The sequence below is a fragment of the Penaeus chinensis genome, chromosome 32 (assembly GCF_019202785.1).
Source record: "Penaeus chinensis breed Huanghai No. 1 chromosome 32, ASM1920278v2, whole genome shotgun sequence".
NCBI classification, from domain to species: Eukaryota; Metazoa; Arthropoda; class Malacostraca; order Decapoda; family Penaeidae; genus Penaeus; species Penaeus chinensis.
The window spans coordinates 30,664,039-30,691,538 of NC_061850.1; the positions used below are offsets into that span (position 1 = coordinate 30,664,039).

Genomic DNA, 27,500 nt, shown 5'->3' on the forward strand with positions numbered 1-27,500 from the left:
CTGGTGCAGCAGCGTGACCTGCGTGAAGCGCTTCCCGCAGGTGAAGCACACGTAGGGCTTGATGCCGGTGTGCAGGCGCTGGTGGCGGATCAGGTTGGAGGGGTGGCTGAACTGGCGGCCGCACACGTGGCACACGTTGCTCTTGATGCCCAGGTGCAGGTTGAGGTGCATCTTGAGGTCGTGCGGGCGGTAGAAGCCCTTGGTGCAGAAGGAGCAGGTGTAGGGGCGCTCCTTGTTGTGCACGGAGCGCACGTGGTCCTCCAGCATGAGGCTCTTGGGGAAGGAGAGGGCGCAGTGCGGGCACTTGTAGGGGCGCGCCTCGTGGTGCGTCTCGCTCTTGTGCAGGCTCAGCGCCACGGCCGTGTCGCACGTGTGCTCGCACATGTCGCACTGCCACACGCCGTGCCCGCGGTGCACGTGCAGGTGCCCGTGGTACTGGCGCCCCGACTTGAACTGCGTGCGGCAGACGGGGCACGTGAGGCCGCCCGGGTTGCCGCAGCGCCGGTTCCTCCGTGGCGGCAGCAGGGAGTCCCTCGTGGCCAGCCGCGCCTCGATCGTGCCCGCCTCGTCCTCCGGCAGCCGGGCCTCCTGCCGCCCGCCCTCGCGACGCCCGCGCCCCGCACTCACGCTCTCCTCTAGGCCGGTGGACGGGCGTGAGTCCCGCGCGTGGCCGGGGGCGGAGCGCGCGGCCGTGGGCAAGGCGAGGGCGGCGCCGCCGTCTTGCTCCTCGAGCTTGATGGGCGCCACGCTCAGCAGGAGCACCTCCTCATCCGGGCGCCGGCCCTCGTCAGCGCCGCCCTCGCCGTCCTCGAGGCGTGTCCCCCCCGCGGCCGCCTCCCCGCCCACGTCGGCGGCCTCGCTGCTACCGCCCACGAGCACGAGGTCTCCGTAGGCGTGCTCCAGGTGCTGCGTGTAGGCGGCCGGGAGCGTGTGCAGCGTGGAGCCGTCGGCGGAGTTGAGTGTGATGGTGTGGGCGTCCGCGGCCGTCGCGCCGCCCTCCTGCTCGCCCTGGCTCTCGCCCTGGATGTAGATGTACGTCATGGTGTCGCCCGCGCCCGCGTCGCCCACCACCACCAGCTGCGGCCCGCCGCCCCCGCCGCCGCCCACCTTGGCGCACCCGCCCGCGTCGCGCACCTGGTGGGCGTCCTCCCCCGCGAGGCCCACCGGCGAGGAGGCGTGGGCGTGCGGCTCCGTCTTCAGGGGCTGCAACACGATGTTGACGCCTTCGTCCAGGGCGGCGTAGGTGAGCGTGGCGCCCGCGGGAAGGTGGTGGTGGGCGTGGCCCTGCCTCACGCCCGCGGCACCGGGCTCCTCCAGGGGGCACAGGATAAGCGGCTCGTTCTCGCCCGCCTCCTGCAGCGCCACCATCGTCTCGCTGCCCGCCGCCTCCTGCAGGGTCACCACGGCTTTGGCCTCCCCCAACGACACGTGGGCGGGGGTCACGGGCGCCGAAGGGAGCCCCGCGAGCGCCGAGAGCGACAGGCCCGGGCGGCGGCGACTCGCTTCCTCCACGACAACATTGTTCATCACATACCTGCGGGGAGGGAGGGGGAGGGGTGAGGGCGAGGGGTCTGCCAAGGGATGGTGGTGATGGTGGTGATGGTGGTGGTGATGATGGTGATGGTGGTGGTGATGATGGTGATGATGATGATGATGGTGGTGGTGATGATTGTGATGGTGGTGATGATGGTGATGGTGGTGATGGTGATGATGGTGATGGTGATTATGGTGATGATGATGGTGGTGATGATGGTGATGATGGTGATGGTGATGATGGTGATGGTGGTGATGATGGTGATGGTGATGATGGTGGTGATGATGGTGATGATGATGGTGGTGGTGATGATGATGGTGGTGATGATGGTGATGGTAGTGATGATGATGGTGGTGGTGATGATGGTGATGATGATGGTGGTGATGATGGTGATGGTGGTGATGATGGTGATGGTGGTGATGGTGATGATGGTGATGGTGGTGATGATGGTGATGGTAGTGATGATGATGGTGGTGGTGGTGATGATGGTGATGATGATGGTGGTGATGATGGTGATGGTGGTGATGATGGTGATGGTGGTGATGGTGATGGTGGTGATGATGGTGATGGTAGTGATGATGATGGTGGTGGTGATGATGGTGATGGTGATGGTAATGGTGATGATAATAATAACAATAATAATAGAATAAAAGTAATAAAATAATAATGATAATAATAATAGCAATAGTAATATAAAACATAATCACGATGATAGTGATAATGATGATGATAATAACAATAATAATAATATAACAGCATAACAATAATAATAATAATATCAGTGATAACAACAATAGTCATAGCAATAGTAATAATAACAATGTACTGTTACTACTACTGCTACTACTGCTAATAATAATAACTGCAGTTATGATAAGGTAATAAAAATAGTAATAATAACACTACTAATGCTGCTGCTACTACTACAACTACTACTGATAATAATAATAGTAACTATAAAACGATAATAATAGCAATTGCATCGATACATTAATAAAACAAGAGCAAAAACATAAACAATTATAATAATAGTAATGATAACAATAATACTGTCATTAATAGTATGATGATGATGATAACAAGTTAAACAACATTAACAACAACAACAACAATAATAACAAAATAAAATAATAATAATAATAGTACTACTAATAATTATAATAATGATAATAATAATAATAATAGTACTACTACTAATTATAATAATAATAATGATAATAGTACTACTACTACTAATTATAATAATAATAGTACTACTACTACTAATTATAATAATAACAATAACAATAGTACGACTACTACTAATTATAATAATAATAATAATAATAGTACTACTACTATCATTATTATTAATAATAACAATAACAATGATATTAATGATGATGGCGATGATGATGATAATAATAACAATAAAAATAATATCAGTGATTTTTTTTTTAATAAATGGAAAAACATGACACAAATGTTTCCCTTTCTCCCGAAACTGCACAATATATATATATATATATATATATATATATATATATATACATATATATATATACACACACATATATATGCGTGCGTGTGTGTGTGTGTGTGTGTGTGTGTGTGTGTGTGTGTGTGTGTGTGTGTGTGTGTGTGTGTGTGTGTGTGTGTGTGTGTGTGTGTGTGTGTGTTTTATATTATTTCGATGTCAAAATAAGGTTATTCATTTCGTTTTTCGTCTTAAAACCCCTTTCACCCAATAAAAATACTCCCACCTGTTCTCCAATACAGTCAAAAAGACACAAAAGGTCAGACAAATGACCTCTCTCTCTAATAACCTTCGTCCCCCTCCTATTACCCCTTACGACCTACCCTCACCTCCTATAAACCCCTCAAAACCGGATGGAAAGCGATACGAAATAGCTCTTCGCCGGCTGCCATTCGTCGCCCTTTCGCGCTCGTGCCACTCCGCGCTGGCTCGTGTAGGCTCGATCGCCCTCCATGGCCGTGCCAGCGCCGGGCCTCACAGCTAAAAGTGAGTCTATACGTCACGGGATGACCTAATGGCCGAATTGCGAGCTCGGACACTCGTCATGCATGCGCCCTGGTGGTTGGGAGTCAGCCCCGTGCTCGGAAGGAGTCAAAGGAGGGTTAAAATTGACGAATTTAGGCTTACTTACGGAAAGATACGGCAACAAAGAAAGCAAATGGCGTAGAACTAGCCTTTTTGATGGGGGGTGACACTTAAGAGTCTAATTACTCTGACAAACGATTTGATGAAAATAAATCTTTCATGTCAAACAGCACAGAAGGTATATATAAAATTAGAAAATATATCATATATATCAACTATTCACATTTAGCATTAAACAAAATGAACACCATGCCAGGAACATAGTCGCTCACCTGATTGTTTACATCGAGTCGAACGCCGAGACGAAGACGAGATTTTGAAAACGTCAAGAGGCGGCCTTCCCTCGCTGCAAACTCCCTGGCCTGGTGCAGAGCTATGACGCCGAACGAAATTAAGGGGACTGAAGAGGAGCCCGTGCAAGGTAGACTTAGCCCGGGTGTATGCGCGCGAAAAATTATCTCAATCTGTTTGAAAAGGTTCATGTTGGGACCTGTTTGTTGACTTTGAGAACTCATGTTTTTTGGTCATTATTTTGTCTCTCGAGTGTTATTGAAATTACTGTATTATTCTTGTTTATCCTTGGTCATTGCCGGTGGTTATAATAATCATCATTAATGTGTCACTTTCTGAAGTCGTCAACTTGGAAGTATGTTTGTATTTATGAAATTAATGCATTCAGTTGTAGTATAATGCGATGGTTATCATTATTCTAAATAGCATATTGCGTACTCAACTATCAAGCTTTTAAAACAGCGTTTGGATATTCATTTGAGTTTTGCATTGTGATTTATTTAAAAGATTCTTTCAGTAGATACACCTACAGGCACTTTTAAATTATGCTGAAAACTGCTTCAGAGATATTCAACATTTGTGGAAGGATATTGGTGTGCATGAATTTACTTTTGAGTGTTAAAAATGTTGATATGTTTATTCCCTAAGCTCTTCCAGACTTACAATTAACTCTAGCTTGAATAAACATATATGTAAAGGAATACAAGTCATAAGTTAATATCAACTAATTGTCTCTGAAATCCTAATAGACAAAAATTAACTGGGAATTGTAGATATGAAATTACAAAGCCTTGGTGAGTGTTTGAAGATAAGTGAAAATATACACCTACTTTCAACCTGAAACTATACAAGTATTACAGTTCATTCTTTTATTGCAGATAACTAGGTATTCTTGGTGAAGTCTACAAGATGGAGGTGGTGCGGCATGCGAGTGCCTGCAACCTGAGTGTGCAAAGTGTTAGTACACTTGTGCCTACTGGTTACACTCAGCTTCTTATGGACCAAAGTACAGTGGGATTGCAACCTACAAACACCTTTGTTCTGGTGGGTTAGGTGGATAAAGGATTGATCTTTGCTTGATATTTTCATTAGTCTTCTATTTCTAATCATTATTGTTGTTTTTATTATTATTGCTATCACTGGCTTTTATAATTATTATCATTATCATTATTATTATTGTTATTATTGATATAATATTACTTATTTTATTTTATTTTTTTATTTTGGTAGTGGTAGTGGTAGAGGTAGTGGTAGTGGTAGTTGTTTCAATATTATTGTCATTTTGTTATTATATATGCTATAGTTTTTGGTATTATCTTCATCATTCATTACCTCTAGCATCATTATAATAGTAATTTTATTTGTCAAGATAATGAATATATTAAACATTTTATCTGTAAAGTTGTTATTGTTACTGTTATTAATTTCTCTATGTTACTTTGATCATTATTGTTTTTGTTGAATTTATCTCTCAATATTAATTGGTTAGTATTAATATGAGTATTATTGTTATTTTTGTTTATATTCTTATTATTGTTATTACTGTTGTTGTCATTATTGTTATTGTTTTTGTTGTTATTGTTTTTGTTGTTATTATTTTTGTTGTTATTGTTATTGTTATTATTATTAGTATTATTATTATTAATATTGTTATTATTATTTATTTTTATTTTTATTTTTATTTTTATTTTTATTTTTGTTTTTGTTTTTGTTTTTGTTTTTATTTTTATTTTTATTTTTATTTTTATTTTTATTTTTATTTTTATTTTTATTTTTATTTTTATTTTTATTTTTATTTTTATTTTTATTTTTATTTTTATTTTTATTTTTATTTTTATTTTTATTTTTATTTTTGTTTTTGTTTTTGTTTTTGTTTTTGTTTTTGTTTTTGTTTTTGTTTTTGTTGTTGTTGTTGTTGTTGTTGTTGTTGTTGTTGTTATTATATCATCATCATCATCATCATCATCATTTTCATTATTATCATTATTATTAATATTAGTTATTGTTTTATATTATTATTTTATATGTATTATATATACACACATTATACATATTATATATTATATATATATATTATATGATGTATGTATTATATATTATATATATTACATATTACATATCAGATATGTATACATTTTATGTTTTGCATATTTTATATATTTTATATATATGTATTATATATATGTATATATATGTATATATATATATATATATATATTATACAATGTATGTATGTATATATCTGTGTGTGTGTGTGTGTGTGTGTGTGTGTGTGTGTGTGTGTGTGTGTGTGTGTGTGTGTGTGTGTGTGTGTGTGTGTGTGTGTGTGTGTGATCATCATCTTCAATTCATTATCATTATTATTGCTGTCTTTGTTATTTTTGATATTAATAGATTTTCCTCCTCAGGGTGCACTGCAGGACACTTTTGAAAAAGTTGTTCGCAAGGGAGTTGTCAAGAAGAGGCTGATCCTTAGGGAAGGTGAGTCCCAGTATTTTATTGTTATTATTTTTTTGCGATTGTTATTATTGTTATTGTCATAGTTATTATTATTATTGTTATTGTTATTGTTATTGTTGCTATTATTATTATTGTTATTGATATTGTTATTATTATTATCATTATCATGATCATTATTGTTACTGTTATTTTGCTATTATTATTGCTATATTGCTATTATTGTTATTATTATGATGATGATGATGTTGTTGAATGTTATTGTTATTATTATTATTATTGTTATTATTTTTGTTATTGTTATTGCTATTGCTATTGCCATTATTCTTATTCTTATTCTTATTATTGTCATTATTATTATTATTATTATTATTATTATTATTATTATTATGATTGTTATAATTATTGTTATTTCTATTTTTATTGTCATTATTGTTTTTGTTTTGTTATTATTTTTATTGTTATTGTTATATATTATTAGAAATTGTTTATTGTAATTGTTATTTGATGTTGTTATAATTGTTTTATTAGGGTTATTATTCTATTGTGATAACTATGATTATTATGATTATGATTATGATTTTTATGATGATGATGATGATGATGATTATAACTACTAGTACTGTATTGAATTTAATTAAAGGTGTACTGGTGAATGACTTTAGTTGCTTCCTTAATTGTTCACCAGGTAATCTACCAACCCTGATTTAGGATATTGTACTGATGCTGTTAGCCAGTATTGGCATCAAGGTTATAGAAGCTTCTGCATGCCAGGGCTACAAGATAACGGAAATTCTTATTCTGTAGAAAGATTTGTGATGTAGGCTCTAAACACTGGTATCACATGTCTCCAGTTGAGGTGATTTATGGGGTTCTATGTTTTGTACTCTTATCAGGTATAATAGAGCAATTTCTAGGGGAAAAATAGTGTAATTCTCTAATTGCCTACTTAGACGAAATAATCAGGAGAAGAAGAAATGTCCATCAAGCGGTTTCAAATTCTCTCCGCAACACTAGTTAGAATACGTAGTGACAAAAATGTGGCTCATCTTTATCTTTTTATGATCTTTCTAAAGTGAAGGTCAAAGTTATCTCGAGTTCTATTTATCTTTTTACTGTCTTTATATTTCAAGAATCAGAAGTTCAGATTCTTCTTCTTTAATTGAAATCATGGAAATGGAAAAGATTCACTAGAAAAAAAGTATCCCCTAAGTCTTGATCTAAAGAAAATTGCAGTAATTAAGACCACAGAAATCTGGCAAGCCTGTGGCAGCCCTCTTTTGATTTGAAGGTCAGCCAGATGCTCCGGCCAAACCTGGAAGTAAAGTAAATGATGCTATTTTTACCCAGTGATATTATTAGTATTGACTGTGTGGATGCTATCAGCTAATTACTGTTATTATTATTATTCTTTGATGATGATGATGACAATGATAATGAATTATGTTTGTTGCAATCCTCATTATAATAATCATTATCTTTGTGAATTGTCATGATTATCATTGGCTTTATTAAAGCTATTATAAGTGTTATGACTCATATCATCATCATCATCACTGTAGTGGTTGTAGTAGTAATAGTAGTAGCAATAGTAGTAGTCATAGTAGTAGTATTTTGAATGTTATTAATATTATCGTTTATTTATTTATATTTTGTTAATGCTTTAATCTTTTTTAACACTCATTATCTGTAGCATCATTATGATGATCAGTTATTAGCAGTTATTGTACTGCTGTTGTAATTTTAGAAATAATATTTTGGTTATTATTTTTATTTGTGAAATTGTTTTCCTTTTTAATATTAGTATGAGTATTATTATTGTCTTTGCTATTGTTTTTATTATTATTATTACAAATATTATCATTATTATCATTATTAGTACTATTATTATTGTTACTATTCTTTTTCTTATTTTTATTATTATTAGGATTAACATTTTTAATATTATCATTGTTGTGATTGTTATTAGTATTAGTATATTTATTATTATTATTATTATTATTATTATTATTATTATTGTTATTGTTATTGTTCTTATTCTCATCACCATCATCATGACTGTATTTCTGTCATCCCCTTTATTATGTGGACTTTTTTGTCATGAATTTGGTTTCCTTACATTTTCATACAAAGAGGAAATTATATTAAAGGCCATTAATGAACATACCAAGATCTACCCAATCTATTGCTTACACAAATGTATTACTGCATGCAGTGTCATTAGCTTTTTGAGCAAAGCAAAGGTTCAAATAAGGAATGCTGGAGATAATGTATACATTGTATATATTTTTTAAGTTATTTTATTATATGAAAAGATGTAACGAACCCCATAAAGTGTGTCTTTCATTTGTTATTTTCTTTTGCTCTAGTTCTGCCTGATGGAACAGAAGGGAAGCAAGTGGACGTTATAGTGTATGGTATGTATGCCCACAAGGTAGAGGACATCTTGAAGAGTGTGGGAAGTTCCCCAAATCAATGGGTCATATTTACCAAAGGAAGCATTGGTAAGTTCCCAGCGTGTGGCACAGGGGAAGGCTGGTGTACTAACTGTTTGCGGATCGGAGGCATTGGAATGGCTGAGGCACAGGTCATCATAGTGACAGAGTCCCATCCTCCAGCTCCAACTCCAAGGCAAGAGCCGGTTACTGCGATGAGTGTTACTTCCCCTGAACGCAGTCATCCTTCAGAACTGGCCATTCCTGAACTCCGTGGCTCAGCTGCAGGGCCTTCCAGCAGCAACAGGAACAATAGATTGTTGGGGAAAGCCAAAGCACCCAACAAGCAGAAACCAAGGAAATTCGAAACCATTAACTCCTTGAAGATAGGCTTGAAATTTGACTTGTTTGCTCTGGTGAATGAGGTGGTCAAGCCCCCCACATTGACTGCGCGCCAGTCACACCACATGCTCCTAGGGCTGGTGGATCCCTCATGTCTCCGAGAAGGAAGCCATCGGCCAGACCTCCTCCTGCATGTCTTTATCAATGACAGGGTATCCAATAAGCCGCTCGGAGATCTCCCGGGGGGCATTGCCAGTGGTGATGTCATCCTGGTTCGAGATATGTTTGTAAGTCATGGGGTAGTTACGTCCATTGCTTAATTTGTAATATTGTGGATAGCATGAGTGTCTGTCATGAAAGAAGAAGTTAAATTCATTCATCAAATATAAAATGTTTCATTGTGTGTGATGCATATGCCTTGGAAAAGAAGTATTTCCATTTATAAAGTTTATTTCTACACAGACAGAACTGTATCAGGTAGAGAACAAGGTACATGGAAAGGTCTACTCTGCCAGTCAGATTGTCAAATTTAATTTTGAAGGGGATTCTGTTTCACCAGTTACTCATAGCACTTCATATGTTTTTACAGGTATTGCATTTTACCACATACTGTTAGTTTGACTTGATATATCCTAAATGTGTCTTAGTAGTGCATGAAGTTACATTTACTCTATGGAGAGAGACAGAGAACTAAGAAAGTTATAGCAAAAGAGTTAGCCCTATTCTGGCAAATTGTTGACCCGCTAAAATTTGGATGCAGATGTAGACTGCAACCATGTCATTCACCTGCGTCAGTGGTGGAACCAAGTGAAACACATCTGCAGTGAAAAGCAGCAGGATGACGGACAGGGACAGAACGCAGAGAATGAGTTCGAGTTTGGCGAAGCAACAATAACTGAAGTGAACCGTGATATGCACTTCTCTTTGTTTTGTCAGGTCAGTGTAGAATTTTTTTTTTTTTTTTTCTTCCACTTTATAAGTTATGGACATATATATATATATATATATATATATATATATATATATATATATATATATATATATATATATATAGACACACATTCATATATATGTGTGTGTGTGTGTGTGTGTGTGTGTGTGTGTGTGTGTGTGTGTGTGTGTGTGTGTGTGTGTGTGTGTGTGTGTGTGTGTGTGTGTGTGTGTGTGTGTGTTTTAGTTTTAAGTTTTCATTTTATATGTCAATGAATTATAAAGGAAAAATGTAAAGCAACGTTTTATGGAAAAAAAGAGAAAGAATTAATTAACTTCTATCTTCAGGTGCTAGAAATGAGACCAGTTTCAAAACTAAACAAAGAGATAGTGATTCTGCGTGTACGGGATGGAACACTGTCCAGCGTGCATACTCAGCAGGTAGGAGTAGTTTCCTCTTTTCTCTCTCTTCTTTCCTTTTGGTTATGAATAAATAGATGTGATTGTATTTCATGTTGAATCTTTAACCCAATGATTGCAGATTTATGTACTGTCTCCTGTTTTTTATTTTCTTTCTTTCATTCTTTCTTTCTTTCTTTCTTTCTTTCTTTCTTTCTTTCTTTTTTTATATTTTTTTTATATAGATGGCTCCACATGTGCTCAGTCATGTATGTGTAAATACAATAAATGAACAAATATTACTGTGGGCATGACATGTATTCTTGCCATCCAAGTCAGTTGGGTTAAAGACTGATGATATTTCTTTTTGAACTAGATGTGTTTTTAGGAAATTACAAATTTCTCTCTGAACTGTATTTATGGGAGAAAGGTTTTATTATCATTATTATTTTCTTCTGTCTTTCACTCTCCCTATATACAAGGTACACCATTTAACTCCTTATCTGTACTGTATATTGTACTGTTTCTTGGTAGAGGAAGGACCAAATGTGTTAAGAAATACACTTTTCATATGAAACACTATACAAATGTGTATGTCTGTTTTTAGATATTTGGTAAATATCTTCTGTAAAACATCATCCTAGTAAACTGTTTGTATAGGTTAAAATTGTAAAATATATAATATATATATATATATATATATATATATGTATATATGTATATATATATTTATATATATGTAAATATATATATATATATATATATATATATATATATATAATGTATTTATGTATAGATAGATATAGATATAGATGAAATAGCTGTAGGTTAGCATTTGTTATATTGGTTTTACTCTTGACAGTGTGTATTAATAAACAATGTTCTTACATGCTTGACATAACCCTGTCTCTTACAGTGCAACCTTGCCGATGCCACCCAGGACCTTCTCTCTCAGACTGATGCCTATAGTAGTGTCGGTTCGGGAGTTGTCGACATTAATGTGTTGAGTCCGACAGAAGATGCCAAGCTGCTGGAGGTGAGGTTTGAAAGATTCTGTTTGAACACAGAATTGAGATTATTTTTTTTTTTTTTGGAGGGGGTGGTTGCAGACAGAATTTGGAGGGGAAGATTGCCTCCCAGATCTTTTATCTTGAAACTACAGACATTCAGTTATGTGAAATGGACTGAAATCAAGTACTTCTCGAGAAGAAAAAGCGAAGGCACTGATGAAGGAATAGATAAACAAATATATGAAAGCTGAAATATGTTATTTATTTTTTGTCCCCCTCCTCTTCAGTTAGTCTATAAAAAGAAAAAAAATTAAGTAAACATTGCATTCCAGAGTGGTGATTTTGTGCTCCTGAAGTATGTCCATGCAGTGAACATGAACCCAGACATTTCGGCAAACTTCCAACCTCCGCTGTTTGAGCTGCTGATGAACGACCCCCGCTGCTCCATAAAGAAGATCTCGCCCAGTCACAGCGAGACACGGAAGATCTTGAGGCAAGTGTAGTAGATATATTTGCAGTTTGTGGTTGGAGGCAAAAAAATTCTTTGTCATTTTTTACTTAATTTGTTTCTTCTTCTTTACCTGTATCCATCAGCAGTGCAGATGCCATTGTAAATTTTTTTATTAAGATAATACTAACCTCCATACCCTTCAGTAATGAATAGCCAGCTATATGAGTTTCCTTTTATATATGTATGTGTTTTACATTTTTTATTCAATATTTCAGACGTTTAGGATACAACAACCCTTCAGAGGCTGTGATAGATGCACAAGACAGCCTTCTGCAGGGAACAAAAGTGCCTCTAGGTCGTAGTACTCCAGTGAGGTAGGTGGTGAACAGCACCAAAAAGTTTAGATTATGCATACCTGTTCTTAGTTTTAGGCAAAGTTGACATTGATATAACAGTTTTCCAAGATTTTGAACTTCAAATCATATTTACTAGTATAACACTAACAGTAATTTGAAGGAGGAAATACTGTTTTTTTTTTTTTTGTGTGTGTGTGTGTGTGTGTGTGTGTGTGTGTGTGTGTGTGTGTGTGTGTGTGTGTGTGTGTGTGTGTGTGTGTGTGTGTGTGTGTAAATGTAAATGTAAATGTAAATGTAAATGTAAATGTAAATGTAAATATAAATGTGTGTGTGTGTATATATATGATATATATGTGTGTGTGTGTGTATTTATTTATATATATATATTATATATGTATACTAATTTATACAAAGCTGTACTGTTTTTTAGATAATGTGTCCTTGAATCAAATCTTTACTTCTTTTTCCTTTGAGGTCACCATTGAAGCCAAGTCCAAACAGGATCAACACACAGCCCCTTAGTCCTCAGAGGCTGCACAGGAACAGGAACAACACAGGACCAACCTTCGCACATCCCAACACAACGAGGTTAGTTTGTGTACGTTAGATGCAGCGCTTGGCCCCTTGCTCCTATTCCCCCTTGGGCTGAACCCAGTGACTGCAGCATAAAAAAAACTGGATAGTGGCCTGTAACATGGGGTGGTTGACTCATTGTCAGTCTTCCTGGCTGCCACCGGCTCCTTTGGTATCTCAGACACAGCATTGAGAACCAAATCACTTGTAGTTGGAATTTATATTGTTTGAAGAAAATTGATTGTCTCCCTTCACAATTCAGGTGCCTATATTTCATAGTGACACCAAACAAATGATGCTGTTTCTATCAGAAAGACAAGCCCTCTCTGACAATCTGATGGTGAAGGGTATGTTGTTAGGTGGTGCCATCTGCAACTTGGTCCATTGCAGTGATGGCATGATATCATACCTTCTGTGTTTAAAGGGTCAAGTTTCTAATTAGTTTTTTATATGTATATGAGGGTAATGTATGGCTTTTGTTTTTGTCTTTTATCATGTTTGTGTTTATGATATTTCTTTCTCTTCAAAAGGGATGAAAGAGAAAGATGTTACCAGAAGAATCTCTGTTGTTAGGCTAATGTAATCTCATGTGAAGCAGTAGGAGCATGTTATTCTTGTTCAAGAATATCCATCCATGTTATGGAAGTCCTAAAATAAAATGAAGGCTACTCTTAGTATCAACCACTTAAAAGTTCTGTTCTTAAGTGTTTGAATTTTTATTTTATGGTATATGATACATTTACTGGTAACTGATTATAGTTCAAGTTTAACCCATTGCAATGTCTACTCAAAATTGTTTTTGTAAATTTTGTTTATACATAGGTGGCTGCACAAGTAATATCACCTAAGAGTCAGTTAGTAGGCTCACCTGCTTTCCCCATTCCTCATTCCCCTAGTTTTCAGGGGGAAAAAATCTAATGCTCTTGATATCAATACTTATTGACATTATGATTATTATTAAGTTGTTAAAAATACAAATATCAATGTAAAATAAAAAAAAGAATGGAAATTCAAGGAGAAGAGAATACAGGTAACAGATAAGACGAGTAATTGATTCCTTGGTGACTAAGCACTTGTTGAGCCATCTCTGTGTTAACACAATTAATAAACTAGAATCTCAGTGGACATGTATGTACTTTGTCCAGTGTGGCATCAGTGGGCTAACCTGTTTCTGCCAGGCCATGCCTGTAGCCAGCCTTCATAACAAACCGACTCAACATGCTGGGTACAGCTATAGGTGTCGTGACATGTCAGGGTGGAAAGTTCCACTACATGTAGCAGGATGGTTGCCTGAAGTCTCTGGAGTCAGTGACACCAAGAGATTTCTGATACCATCATTAAAGGGTTAATGTTTAAAAGTGTGTTTGTATGTATGAACTCACTTGTGTGTTGGTGTTTTTTCAGTTTTGTTAAGGAACAGGTACTATTCATGGAAATCTAATTTTTTTTTAGGGTATCGCATCCAAGAAGTGGGTCTCCATTGTCCCAGAGAGACAAAATTTCAAGCGCACATTCCTCTCCACATCTTTCAATGCGAACAGACTCCCTTGAGCATGCAATGGAAGGGTTTCATACACAGTCTGAGGATATGGGGTTGGTATATTCTGTATTTTCATCTACCTTAGACTATCAGTTAAATCAGCTGTTTATTAAAGATATGAACTTATTCTGAAAATTTTTCAGACAGAAGCATTAAAACTATTGATTGAAAATATGTTTATATGTTATTATGTGTGTAGTATTTTACCTCTGAAGATGCCAATATCCTACGTTTGCCATTTTTTCCTTCGTCTTTTAACATCTGTTGTGTCAAAGGAATTAGTCTGTTTATAAGAAGATTTAATTGAACCAACAAAACCCTCTTCTTACCACAGCAGGTCAGCAGTAGCATCCCAGGAGCGCAGTCCCAGCTGCAAGAGTCAGTCTCCTCGACAGATGCACTCAGTCCATGGTAATGGGTACAGGCAGTTGGAAAGTGTTAGAACAACAGTGGATAAGTATATATCTGCCAAAAGAAGATGGATAGATAGATGGATAGATAGAGTGATAGGGAGCAAGGCAGGTAGGTAGGCAGAGAGATGATAGGTAGGTGTATTGACTGATTGTTAAATGGGTGATTGTGTAGATGTACAGGTGTATTGATAGGGATATATATATATATATTTGCAGTTATTTTTGCATGTGTGCTTATGAATGTATGCATACATGTATACACATTTGTGTAAATGCGTGCCTGCGTGTTTGGGGGTGATTAGGAAATATGTGTACAGTTGAAGTTTTAGGAGATTAGTTATATTATACATACCATTCTTGATAAATTGAGTTTGCCTTTAAGTATTACCTACCTATTCTGATGTAAAATTAATTAGAAGTAATAATTGGATTATATGAAAATCATGACATTCAAAATACAAAACACTTGTTCTACCATAATATTAATTTAAAGGCCTCCTCCTCCCATTATCTTTGGAAACAGAATTAGACCAGGATATGAGTAGGATTGTCTTCCCTCCAGACTTGCCAACCAGCACGCAGCGCTTGTCGTCTGATGTCCACAGTAAAGGTGAGTCCCTGGTGTTGTTGCAAGTCAGAACTCATCTTGCCAACTTTGACTAGCACATGAACTGAAATTTATCACTTTTCCTTCTTTCTTTCCTTCTTTTTTTCTTCTTCTATTTTTCATCAAAGCTTTCTCTGGTGTGGTAGGTTTGTGGTTGAATCTTATTACTTCTCATTATGTCTACTGTTAACTATTGCTCCTTTTCTGTCTCTCTCTCTTTTTTTTCTTTTTCCTTTTCTTTCAGTTTCATTACCGTGAAAAATTTAGCAATTTGTTTATTCAAAACTGAACTATTAATTTTCCTTCTGTTTTTATCTTTCATTCTTAAATGTTTTGTATTAAGTGGCTTCTTGTTTTTTCTCTTCTCTTTTTTTCCATTTCTCTTTTATTTTTTTAATTCCATTGTACTTTCTTGTATATAGTTTTTTTTTTTTTTCTTTTCTTTTTTCCTTTTCTATTGCATAGCTATATTAGTTCTGACAGATGGCATGGAGTCTGTGCAAGGAAAAGTCTATAACCATCTGAATAAAGCAAATCAAATGACAGATATGGCCATTGGGAAATGGCACAAAAACTAAAAATGCTTATTCATGAAAAGAGAAAATAACATTGCAAAATGGATGAATAGAGTATTATCACTGCACCCGAGTGTTTGCAGTTTCTGGCCTACAAGCCTCGCACCCATCAGAGCAGCTGCTTATATTAGCCTAATGCCTATGTGTTGGGCCATGTGATTGCCCTGAATCAACTGGATCCAATGGGTTAACAGTTAACATTGAAAGGAAGTTTGACCTATTCAAGTGTAAAAAAATTTGAAAGAGCTGTAGTGGGTGAACTAAGATAGTTGTTGCTGCTATAGAAAAGGGTGTTAGTGAAGGGCATAATTTTGTAAAACATAATGTCTTCAATGTTTTGACCTTTTTTTCTTTTTTTTTTCATGTATCTACATTTATGAATTCTTATGGATGTCCTTCCCATTGATGTCATGAATATTCCTCTAATTGATATAATGAACATTTGTATACTGTATGTCATGAATTTTGTATTAGTTAATGTCATTGTGTTGTGTTAAAAGTAATATTTTTTTAGAGGAAACCCTATTCTACAACTGGGATGTATTAAGTATGCCATCCCTTCTAATTGGATTTTTTTTTTTTTTTTTTTTTCTTTAACAGGTACTTTTTTTTACATAAATTTGTCACCAATTTTCTTGATATTCCAAATTCTACTTGCTTTCTTTATCCCCCCCCCTTCTCCCCACTCACACTTGTTATCCCTGTATTGTAACTATGAATTTAAATTGAAATCTTCCTGCTACCCTGATTGTGAATTATTTAAAGGTTTGCAATCTTTCTCTTCACAGTTGACACTTGGCTTATGGGTAGAGGTAGGAGGCTTTGAGTATTAGATCTGAATCTCATTTCTGTTCTTGTAATGTGGAAGGGTGTAGTCCATTTCTTTAATTGTTGAGGATTCATCTTTTACTCATGTAGAGTTGTTGAAGGAGTTGAATTGACACGGAAATAGATAGAACCAACTTTTTTAGATGGCTTTCTGTAAGATTATAGTTTTCTTTTGTATGTGTTTGAGAAGTAGTCATAATTTATTAAAAACACCTATGATGTATATATCAGAAGGAATGCCCATATTTCTTTACTGAATCACTCATGTTAAGAAGCAAGTAAGTAAACATGTTCACCTATCACACTCTAGGCCCAGAGAGTCGTGCAAGCGGTGACGGTTCCATCTCATACTCGGCTGCCCGTGAGGATCTAGGACTTCCACCAATATCTCCCTCACTCTCCGTTGCCAGCAATGATCATAGGAATGCAGACATACCACACATTTCCCCAGCGCCTTCCCTTGGTATTAGTGATCATCGTAAGTTTATCCTTGACCTAGATTGGATGAACACATATGTTGAGTGTATTTGTGTTCTGGAAATCAGTCTTTTTAATACTTTATATCTAGGTAAACTATATATGTTCACTAGAGCTAGGAACAAGTGTTTGTAAATGGCTGTAACTAATTGTGTCAAAGCCAAATTTTCTCATAAATTACATATCTATAGAACAAAATGGAGCTTAAATAAATTTTTATTTCGTTTTTAATTTTAATTAATTGTGGTTCTGCATCTCCCACTAGGTACTGCAACTCTGACTCAACAGAAGACTGCTAAACGCAAATTGTCAATGATAGAAGAGATTTCGGAAGGCATTAGCTGTGAGAATAATAAGACAGCACGTAAATCCATGCCAGGAAGTATAACAACTGGTAAAATCCTGATTTTGTTTTTAGTGTTTAAAAATCTTTTATCCATTTTCATAGATATGATATTCCAGATCAAAAAAAATTAATTTCAGTTTTGAAGAGTTAACCATTGTCAATGATGTAGTTACTGTATATACTCCTGAGAGACATAAATGGATCACAATTTTTTCCTCCACCTCAGAGTGTTTAGGAGAGTATACAGACACCTCCCTTAAAGACATGGAGTCGGACAGCCAGTCAGGAGTTCTGTACAGAGTCTCTTGCGTCATTAAATCGTTATACATCTATCCTGATGAAGAATTGTGTCAGAAGTGTGGCAATGGTATGTTTCAAAAAATTAATTGCTTTTCTTTTCTTTTTTTCTTTTTCTTTTTTTTCTTTTTTAATACATATATCATGGAGATAAGTTTTGAAGTGGAAAAATGCTGAAATTTCTTTATAGTTTATAAGCATTACCAACCTTTCAATTAGCATGTCATATATATAGGATTGCTGCTTGCTAATCAATCAGAATTACCATTTACTACAGGTAAATTGTGCCTTCACGACTGGGTGTGGGGGCTGTGTGAGAAGTGTGGGACTGTGCACTCGGCATCAACACTCCGCAACATGTTCTCAGAGAGAGACTTATCTTCGTTGACTGCTCTCTCATGCATCAAGTGTATAGAGCATCATGCAGAGAAGAAAAAGAAGTTAGGGACAGATGAGAAGCTTCCCACATTAGAAGAGCAGGACCTTCCCCAAGAGGGCATGTCAACCTCACCATCAACCCACAAACCAGCTTCACATGCCTCGAGAAGCAGCACACCAGCCTCAACTTCAAAAATTCACCCGGAAGGCATCATCGACCAAGAAGCTGCATCAAGTACAGCCAGTGAGAAGGAGAAGGAGAGGGCCAGAGTTAGTGATGAGATGGATGTGGAACCGCCTGCTACTGTTGCTCCTATTTTAAGGCTCAAAATTGGTCTTGCTGATCCTCAGGATGGGAAGGAAATAGATGTGCTACTAAATGGAGACAACGCAAAATGTTTCTTTGGTAAGATGTTTGTTTCATGGATGCTATTTAACTAATTTTACTTCACCGTTACTTTCGCTCTGTTATGGAGTGATGTTGCTGTGACCTTTCGTGTGTAGAAATCTTGGGTATAAAGTCAAAAGATTTGTTCATGCATTAGACTAGTGATGGATATTTTTCTTTATGTATTATATCAAAACATTAACATAAGAGTTTTAAAAAAATTATTCATCCTCTTTTTTAGAAGATATTATTAATTCAGTTAGCAGAACAGAATAGACACTCACTTAAGCATTTCAAATTCCAGGTGTGGAGCCATCATTCAGATGGGTTGTAAGAAAACCGGAGAGGAAAACGGCAGTGTTGATCTGGTCCCTTTTAAGGGAGAAAAAACCTTTATATTTTGGTGTAGAGAAACTTGGTAAAAGGAAAGGGTCCAGAACTTACACAATATCCAAAACTATAGTAAGACTCCAAGATTAAGATGAAAATAGAAGACAGTGAATTGTAGAAAGTGTTGAAAATATTCTGTGTTCTTAATTAATGGACTGATCTCAAGGATCTGTCCCACAAATGAGAACCGCCAAAATACTTGCTGAATGTGTAATCTTTTTGGATGTGATGTATATACATTGTTGTTTTTTTATGTATATTGGCTTTATTTATATGTACATATATATATATATATATATATATATATATATATATATATATATATTTATATACATACATATTTATATACATACATATTTATATACATACATATTTATATACATACATATTTATATACATACATATTTATATACATACATATATACATATATACATATATACATATATACATATATACATATACATATATATATATATATATATATATATATATATATATATATATATATATATATATATATATACACACACACACACACACACACACACACACACACACACACACACACACACACACACACACACACACACACACACACACACACACACACACACACACACATTTATATATATATATATATATATATATATATATATATATATATATATATATATATATATATAACCTTTTTCATAGACATTGTTTATATGTATATACTATTTTTTTTCTCTGTTAAATATTTGATGTGTCATTGTAAGATGTATTTCATAGAAAGTTTTAATGTTTGGAAATCAGGTGATAATTTCAATATCAAGGTTCAACAAGTCAGAGACAGGATAAGATGTCTTATGAATAATTGTATATACAGTCACCTGTAGAAACTTTCAGTGAAATCATCTAGTCAGAAACAGGATATGCAAACCATATCCCCATTAGTTTGTGTATGGATGTGGCATTAGATAGATACCAGTGTACCTGATATCTTGAAAAATAATCATCAAGTGTTTTATATTTTGATACTGTAGTTATTGTTATCATATCATAAATCATAACTAAAACAGTCAGGAATAAATTGTACCTTAATATGAACAGTGAACTCCTATTGCAAATGCCAGTATGTATTCTCTTTTTTAATTTTTGATATTGCAGTTGATTTATATAAGTCTTGACTGAACAATTGAAAATAAAATTGTTATTTGTATATGCAGTGCATTATTTTGTACATTGAATATACTTCTTTAAGGAAAAAATGTTAGGCATCAAATAGATATTCATTCAGATATCAGAGGCAATTTTAAGTAACTTTTTTTTTAAGCCAACAGAGTTGTGGTTTTAGGCACTTGTAAAATTTTGGGTTTTTGCAATCTGATCCCACTTTCAAAGAACATTATAGCATCTTCTCATAACCTTTCAAACATTTTGTATCTAAATGTTGAATATAAAAATGTAATTTATGTTTACTTTCATAATATGCTCATCTCATATTTATCTATGCAAGTCTTCCATCAAAGGAGATGATTTTCTTTGTTTCTGCCCACACTCAGACAAAAAATGAATATGTACATATATTTTTCATCTTATCTTTTGTATTTTATAAACTTGGAAGGGCAGAAAGGAGTGAATATTTAAATCTGGTGGGGGCATTTCAAGCTAATTAGACACTCCAAAGAATGGAATGATACATGTTTTTTTAACCGTGTGGGTGAAGAAATTCTTTTTGGAGGACTGTACGAGGGTTGGTAAAAAGGTGGTCAGGTCCAAGTCCATTTTTCTCCATGAAACTCCAGTGGCTTAAACTATGGTTCATCTTATCTCGGGAAAGGAAAAATGGGCAGCTCACCCTGAACTCTGGAGTAATCTCATTTGCTAAGTTGCTTTTTTATTCTGATCGCCTGATTTTCTACTTGTGCTTACAAGTGTTTGGATTTTGTAAACCTTTATGCATATTTGTGTTACCTTTTATTGAAATTAGCATCCTTCCACAATCTCATTATTTTTTCTCAAAAGAGACTTAGGGAATCAAGCGTACTCCAGAATTGAGGGTGATATGCTATTTTATCTTCACAAGATTGGATGATGTATTATAACTGAAAGCATGTGATAATGACACTGAAATTCATGGACACTGAAATTCATGGAAGTTCATGTCATGATAGAGGGTCAGAATTGTGTAACTATGAAATTTACCACAATTTCATGCACTATATCATGAGTCAAGAGAAAAGTCATGAAAAATTGTTAGAAATATGTTTGTTTTTTTATAATATTGAGTATGTGGAGGTAAATAGTTACAACCTGTCAATCTCACAATTCAAAATTTTACCTTCAAATGCATATTTTCAGTTTACCCATTTTTCTGCTGGTCAAAAGATAGATGGCTCTGCTAGTGCTTAGCCACAAAGAAGTCAATTAATATACCTTGTGACCTAATCTGATTTCATCTTTCCTTGAATTGGCGAGACAGGCAGTACTTGTAATTGATTCTTTGGTGACTTAGTACAAGTGTAGCCATGTATGTGTTAAAACAATTAAACAAGTAAACTTAGAGTGGGCATGCCATGTATGTACATGCCACGGCTGTTGGCATTGGGTAAAATACTCAGTCTCTGTCCTTCCTTAGTCATGTCATTCCTTGTAAATAAATAGGACGCCTTTTCATTTATTTTTGTAAATGTCAACAGTCTTTCCTTTTTCCCTTTTTTTTTTTTTTTTTTATCAATGTAAGCAAAGCTATCAAAATATTGAAAGCCAGTGAGCAGTTATGTGAAGGTTTATTTGGGAGTCTCCATTACTGAAAAAGGTATGGTAAACAATGGAAAGAAGAAGACTTGATTGAAACTATTAAAGAGAAGCAGGCAATGTAAAAGATAGGGAGGTTTCTGTTCAGGATCTTGTATTGTGATTTCAGGTACATATAAAGTTTGACTTTGGTGAAGAAATGGTTGTATTTTAATGCTGTTCGAGTAGCTGACTTAGGTTTCCAATCCTTTCATCTGGCAGCCAGTAGATAATTAAAAATGAATGAATAAAGAGTTGCTCTTTTAAAATTAGTAGAGAGGAAGCATTGCATGTGCATCATCTACCTCAGAGGGTTAAATTTTAAATTATAAGTTAATGAATATTTTCTTTTTTAGATTGTAGTACTATAAATCTTCTAAACATGGCAGTTTGATTTTTTAAAAGAAATCAATTACTGTTAGTTTGTGTAGGTTTTCAGGTTGAAAACATCAAGTCAGCACATACTGTAAATAATTTCAACCAGCCATTCACATGGGGGGAGGGACTCGCTTCAAAGGAGAAAAGTATTAGAATAATATAAAAGGCACAAGATGACAGATTTTTTTAATGAAATATACTTCGTACAGACCATACTTGTATTTTACAATTCTATATGGAAATACTTTTAACACTTAATAGGTATTGTATTACCAGGTGTGAAACACAAGAATCTTTGTTTTTTTTTTTTTTTTTTTTTTTTTTTTTTTTTTTTTTTTTTACAATTGCTTTTTTTTGGCAAAAATCAAGTGTATAAAATAGTTTTAATATTTCTGCAATGTAATTTTAAATATACCAAAAATTAACATTATATATATATATATATATATATATATATATCTGATATATATTCTAGCTGTTATTTCATGTAGACAAAGTGAACTTTCTTGTTTTTATTTTAAAAATATATAAATAAAAAATACAGTAGTTTTGAAAAGACTTGAATGTTAACTTTTACATATACATATATATATTTATACAGTGAATCAAAATATGCCATAACATTCATATATGCTTTAAAAAAAAATAATAATTCAAAATGGCTACAAGACATTGGTCTTTAATTACATATTAAAAGGAAAACTTAATGGCTAATTAACATATTGACAAGGGAATGTGAGCAAATAACAACAATGTACAGACAGTATTACTAATATAATGCTGATTGACAAAAAATTATATATATACTTTTCATATTGCAAGAAAAAAGGCTCAATTTCATTTATAGTAGTATCAGAAAAACACATTAGATTATGTATCCTGTAAACAATAACTGAAAAATACATTTATTGCATTTTAGCATTTTTGAAAATCTTTCATAACTGCTTCAATATCTAGATAAAGAAGGTCGGAGATAAAGAAATCACATGGAGTGTTTATTAAAAAAAAAAAATGAGTACATGTGAATGTGAATGTGAATACTTGGTACTGGAAAGGTGGCTCGCGAGAAATAAATCTCATGAACTGTGAGGCGCTATGATGATTTTTTCCCTTTTTTCTTATGAAACTATAAATGTGTAATGAGATGAGAAATGAGGTATGCTATATATATATTGACTTGTAACTTATTCAACAGTTGTGCATATACAATTTGGCTTTATATTAAATTACATCAATCATGAATCACTATAAAAATCAGGAAAATACAAAAATATTAAATAACAGCTCACTGCAATACATACACACAAATACCTGATGCCAAAAATAAATAACAAATCTTTCATAATATTTTTAAAAATTGAAACTTACTAACACTGCTCAAACAAAACATTTACCCATCAAATTCTTAAATTGAATACAACTCCAATCATATATAAAACCAATTACAAAATATGAAAGTGATAAATATAAAAGTAAAGAAACAATATGTAGCAAATAAGTTATAAAATCCATTCAAACATCAGGATTCACCACCGTTTTAAGTTTATAGTGAACTGCACATCTAACGTGCATCATCTCTTCACCACTGCTTATACTGTAGATAAGGCTTCAGGGTGTGAGGCAGGAGAACGTCCTGTCTTGTGGTGATGTCTCCAAGGGACTTTCTGATCGACATTCTCGAGAGGTGAAGCAGGGAAGGCACCAGTGGAGGAGCCATAAAGAACACTACACTTCCTGAGGCATGCCTGTGAAAATTGAGAGGTTGTTGAAGATGCACGTGATCTTTTCATCTTGGACTTGTTATGTCTTTTGAGTTTCCTTTCGGTTATCAATAAATGTTAATATTGTGCCATGAGATGAACTTTACTTTGTTTTGCATTGTTGCAAACCTTGATTAAATAAAACTGAATCTATCAATTTAAAAGCATTTCAAAATAGGTATCAACAACCCTTGTAATTTTATAGTATCAAATTAAGTGTATTGCTATCCAAACATAGCCAACACTTTTCATGGAGAAGAAGAAGAAGAAGAAGAAGAAGAAGAAGAAGAAGAAGAAGAAGAAGAAGAAGAAGAAGAAGAAGAAGAAGAAGAAGAAGAAGAAGAAGAAGAAGAAGAAGAAGAAGAAGAAGAAGAAGAAGAAGAAGAAGAAGAAGAAGAAGAAGAAGAAGAAGAAGAAGAAGAAGAAGAAGAAGAAGAAGAAGAAGAAGAAGAAGAAGAAGAAGAAGAAGAAGAAGAAGAAGAAGAAGAAGAAGAAGAAGAAGAAGAAGAAGAAGAAGAAGAAGAAGAAGAAGAAGAAGAAGAGGAAGAAGAAGAGGAAGAAGAAGAAGAGGAAGAAGAAGAAGAAGAAGAAGAAGAAGAAGAAGAAGAAGAAGAAGAAGAAGAAGAAGAAGAAGAAGAAGAAGAAGAAGAAGAAGAAGAAGAAGAAGAAGAAGAAGAAGAAGGAAAGAAAGAAAGAAAGAAAGAAAGAAAGAAAGAAAGAAAGAAAGAAAGAAAGAAAGAAAGAAAGAAAGAAAGAAAGAAAGAAAGAAAGAAAGAAAGAAAGAAAGAAAACAAACTTAAGTTCCCAGGAACAGGTAACACCTACCCTACAGCTACAGCTCCACCAACAGGGGAATATGTACAATTGAGCATAGAATCACCGTCCATAGCTGATCCCATACATTCCGGCTCGTCCTCTTCCATCATCAGATTCCAAAACCGGAGGAACCTATAATGATAACAGGACTTATTTAGCATTCAATACTAATACAAATTATAGAAATATATACACACATGTTTTTTTTCTTACCATGACTAAATATATATAGACAATATATGCAGAGGAAGGTGGCATAGTGAAGGAGCTTAAGAGAGAGATTACATTAGTAGTCTTTCAAGTAACTCACCCATCACTACAAATTGTAGCAACATGGCATCCATTTGGTGAGAAGGACACTCCTCTTACAACAGAGTTGTTCTCTCCAGACATATAAATTATTCCAGGAGGGGGATTCATGTGGTTCAGAACTCGAAGTTGTTCACCTGTAAGGAATTTTCCTCATATAAATAATGACTAGACTATATTCAGTAAAGCCACAATCTTGCATGAAATACAAAAATAACATTATATCCTAGAAACCCTTAAAATGGATCACTCCTAAATATAAATACCAGACATCCTAACTACCAGTCTGAATCTAGTGCAAAAAAATCTAATCTCGTCAAAATCAAAATTTTCAAACTAACCCGTAATGGTGTCCCAAACAATGACTCGTGTATCACCAGACGCCGTGGCTAGCATGGCCCCATCAGGAGAGAAGGAACATGAAAGAACATTATTGTAATGTCCTGAAAGCCTCTTGGCTAAGTTATACGAGACCATGTCCCATAGTAGCACCTGCAGGATAAAAACAGACATTGATCATTATGTTAACATTTTACTCCCTTGTATAAAACATCAGCTATGTCTGATCTCAGTGTGATTAAATCTATGAACTGATAAGAAAAAAAAAATTGCCAATAAACTACTATTTCAGATTGCAAAATAGATAAAGTGGTTATGTTTTCCTGCATATGACAAGTTTCCTCAGCTCTCATCCTACCTTCTGTTTGTCACCAGTTGAGCAGAGGAACTTGGCATCAGGTGACCAACATAAGCTCCTGACTGACCCAGTGTGTTCTCGCAGAGTTTTGAACATGTTTCCATCGTCGGACATGTCCCACACCTGTACAAAGCAGAGACAAATCCTCAATGAAATTCTTTATCTTCATCACAAATGAATTTGACATTAAGAAACTGAGTGTAAGGTCATATATAAATAACAAGATTTTTTCAGTGTGATGTAATTACATTTCCTTCATTTTATAGGCAGATGTGCTTACACAATTTTGCCTGATATATTAAATTTGTTATTTCCATCCTGTGACATAGTTGTTTTAAAAGTGTTTGTTTGTAATCTTGTTATTCCACATAATCTTACTCACATAATCTTACTCAGAGAACATCAATTTTAGATTTCAGATGATGAATATTTGGCATGCTATGATGATAAATCAAAACTGATGGTTAACAACAAAATGATGATTCTGTTTTTTTTTTTTTTTTTCACTACATTACTAATTTTACTTGAAGCCTACTTTACTTTTACATTTAACTGGAAATTCCAATCAAATTATATTTGACTTTATTAATTTACTTTATTAAACAGAAAGAGAAAAAAAAGGTACCATCTACACAAAAAAAGGATCTTTAGTTGTGATTATTAAACCAGTCTATTTTGTTAATGGAATATGATTCTGAAAGGGAAAACAAGCAATTTTACAATCCCAAACATACAGTACACAGCCATGGTTACGGTTTCGAAACATGGGCACAAGAGTTACTTGGCCGGGCAGTCGTCACAGTTCCGCGCGGAACCTGTTGGGGGAACGCCAGTCAGTGGAGGAGCAGGGTTAAGCAGCAGCCACCTCATACTTTGGTTGCATAATATCTTGCAGTAAACTAATGAGATTAATATTATTATGTCTTATTCAGACAAGTGAAGCAATAAAAACTATGCATTGTACAACTTGAATTTCTGATGAGAAAAATATCAACCATATGAAGTGACTGCTTTTTCAGTTACAGTGTAGATCCTGCATTTAGCATTCACCAAGGTTATTCAAAATCACCTTCTACTGAGGTTTCCAATGTTAAAAAGTTGGTTAAGTGAAATTTTTATTTTTTTGTGGTGAAGAAAAAGTTTCTGTAAATCTATATTTCTTTTTCTGCCCTTGAATTATGCTGGGCATGCATTGATACCTTGTACCTGTACTATTTTTCTTTAAACCATTACAATGATTTTTTTTTTTTTTTTTTTTTTTTTTTTTTTTTTTTTTTTTTTATCTTGTCATTTTTAAAAGTTTGATTACAAGACATTTCCCCTTGTTAAGTGCAACAAAAAGTTAGGGCATGAACTAATTTGTACATTCTTTGGTTTCTGCAAACTTCTTTTATTCTTGGGGGAGAACAGACGACAGACATAACACGCAAGCTCACTCTCTAACAGAACTCCTTCAGATTTCCAAGTACACACCTTGATGGTCGAGTCCTTCGACCCTGAAACGAGCCTAAGGGAACCGTCAGGGGCGAAGGCCAGGGCTGTGACAGGCTGAACGTGGTCTGTGAGCTCCAGCAACAGCTTGCCTAAAAGAGAAGTTTCAGATATCATTAAACTTTCTGGGTAAATAATCTACTCATGAGCTT

At 35.3% G+C, this 27,500-nt stretch overlaps 3 protein-coding genes across 7 annotated transcripts in view; 1 reads left to right on the forward strand and 2 right to left on the reverse strand.

Annotated features, from left to right (window-relative positions):
* LOC125042734 (zinc finger protein 316-like) overlaps window positions 1–3,737 on the reverse strand; it is an 8,525-nt gene extending 4,788 nt beyond the window's left edge. The window contains exons 1-2 of one of the 2 annotated variants that reach the window (XM_047638579.1): window positions 3,682–3,737; window positions 1–1,534 (exon numbers count right to left, since the gene is read on the reverse strand). The exon at window positions 1–1,534 is cut by the window's left edge and continues 1,242 nt beyond it. In XM_047638579.1, coding sequence (XP_047494535.1) covers window positions 1–1,527 — 1,527 coding nt within the window. In that variant the 5' untranslated portion in view covers window positions 1,528–1,534; window positions 3,682–3,737. Of the gene's footprint in view, window positions 1,535–3,379; window positions 3,658–3,681 lie in introns of those variants that run through there. The other variant, XM_047638580.1, reaches the window with a different exon arrangement.
* A 186-nt stretch (window positions 3,738–3,923) lies between these two features.
* Window positions 3,924–19,377, forward strand: LOC125042557. The gene is made up of 19 exons (XM_047638264.1): window positions 3,924–4,056; window positions 4,805–4,970; window positions 6,335–6,407; window positions 8,753–9,447; window positions 9,623–9,749; window positions 9,921–10,096; window positions 10,439–10,531; window positions 11,406–11,525; window positions 11,832–11,992; window positions 12,226–12,324; window positions 12,781–12,894; window positions 14,332–14,472; window positions 14,754–14,830; window positions 15,356–15,442; window positions 17,153–17,320; window positions 17,585–17,713; window positions 17,892–18,032; window positions 18,240–18,746; window positions 19,033–19,377. Exons 2-19 carry the CDS (start codon window positions 4,836–4,838, stop codon window positions 19,206–19,208), a joined length of 3,219 nt encoding a protein of 1,072 aa, XP_047494220.1. The 5' UTR covers window positions 3,924–4,056; window positions 4,805–4,835; the 3' UTR covers window positions 19,209–19,377.
* Window positions 19,378–22,444: 3,067 nt separating this feature from the next.
* LOC125042362 (WD repeat and SOCS box-containing protein 1-like) overlaps window positions 22,445–27,500 on the reverse strand; it is a 70,701-nt gene continuing 65,645 nt past the window's right edge. For all 4 annotated transcript variants that reach the window (XM_047637923.1, XM_047637926.1, XM_047637925.1 and 1 more), the window contains 6 exons: window positions 27,331–27,440; window positions 25,858–25,980; window positions 25,502–25,652; window positions 25,162–25,297; window positions 24,861–24,983; window positions 22,445–24,020 (listed from right to left, as the gene is read on the reverse strand). In XM_047637923.1, the coding sequence (XP_047493879.1) occupies window positions 23,855–24,020; window positions 24,861–24,983; window positions 25,162–25,297; window positions 25,502–25,652; window positions 25,858–25,980; window positions 27,331–27,440 (809 nt within the window). In that variant the 3' untranslated portion in view covers window positions 22,445–23,854. The remainder of the gene's footprint in view (window positions 24,021–24,860; window positions 24,984–25,161; window positions 25,298–25,501; window positions 25,653–25,857; window positions 25,981–27,330; window positions 27,441–27,500) is intronic.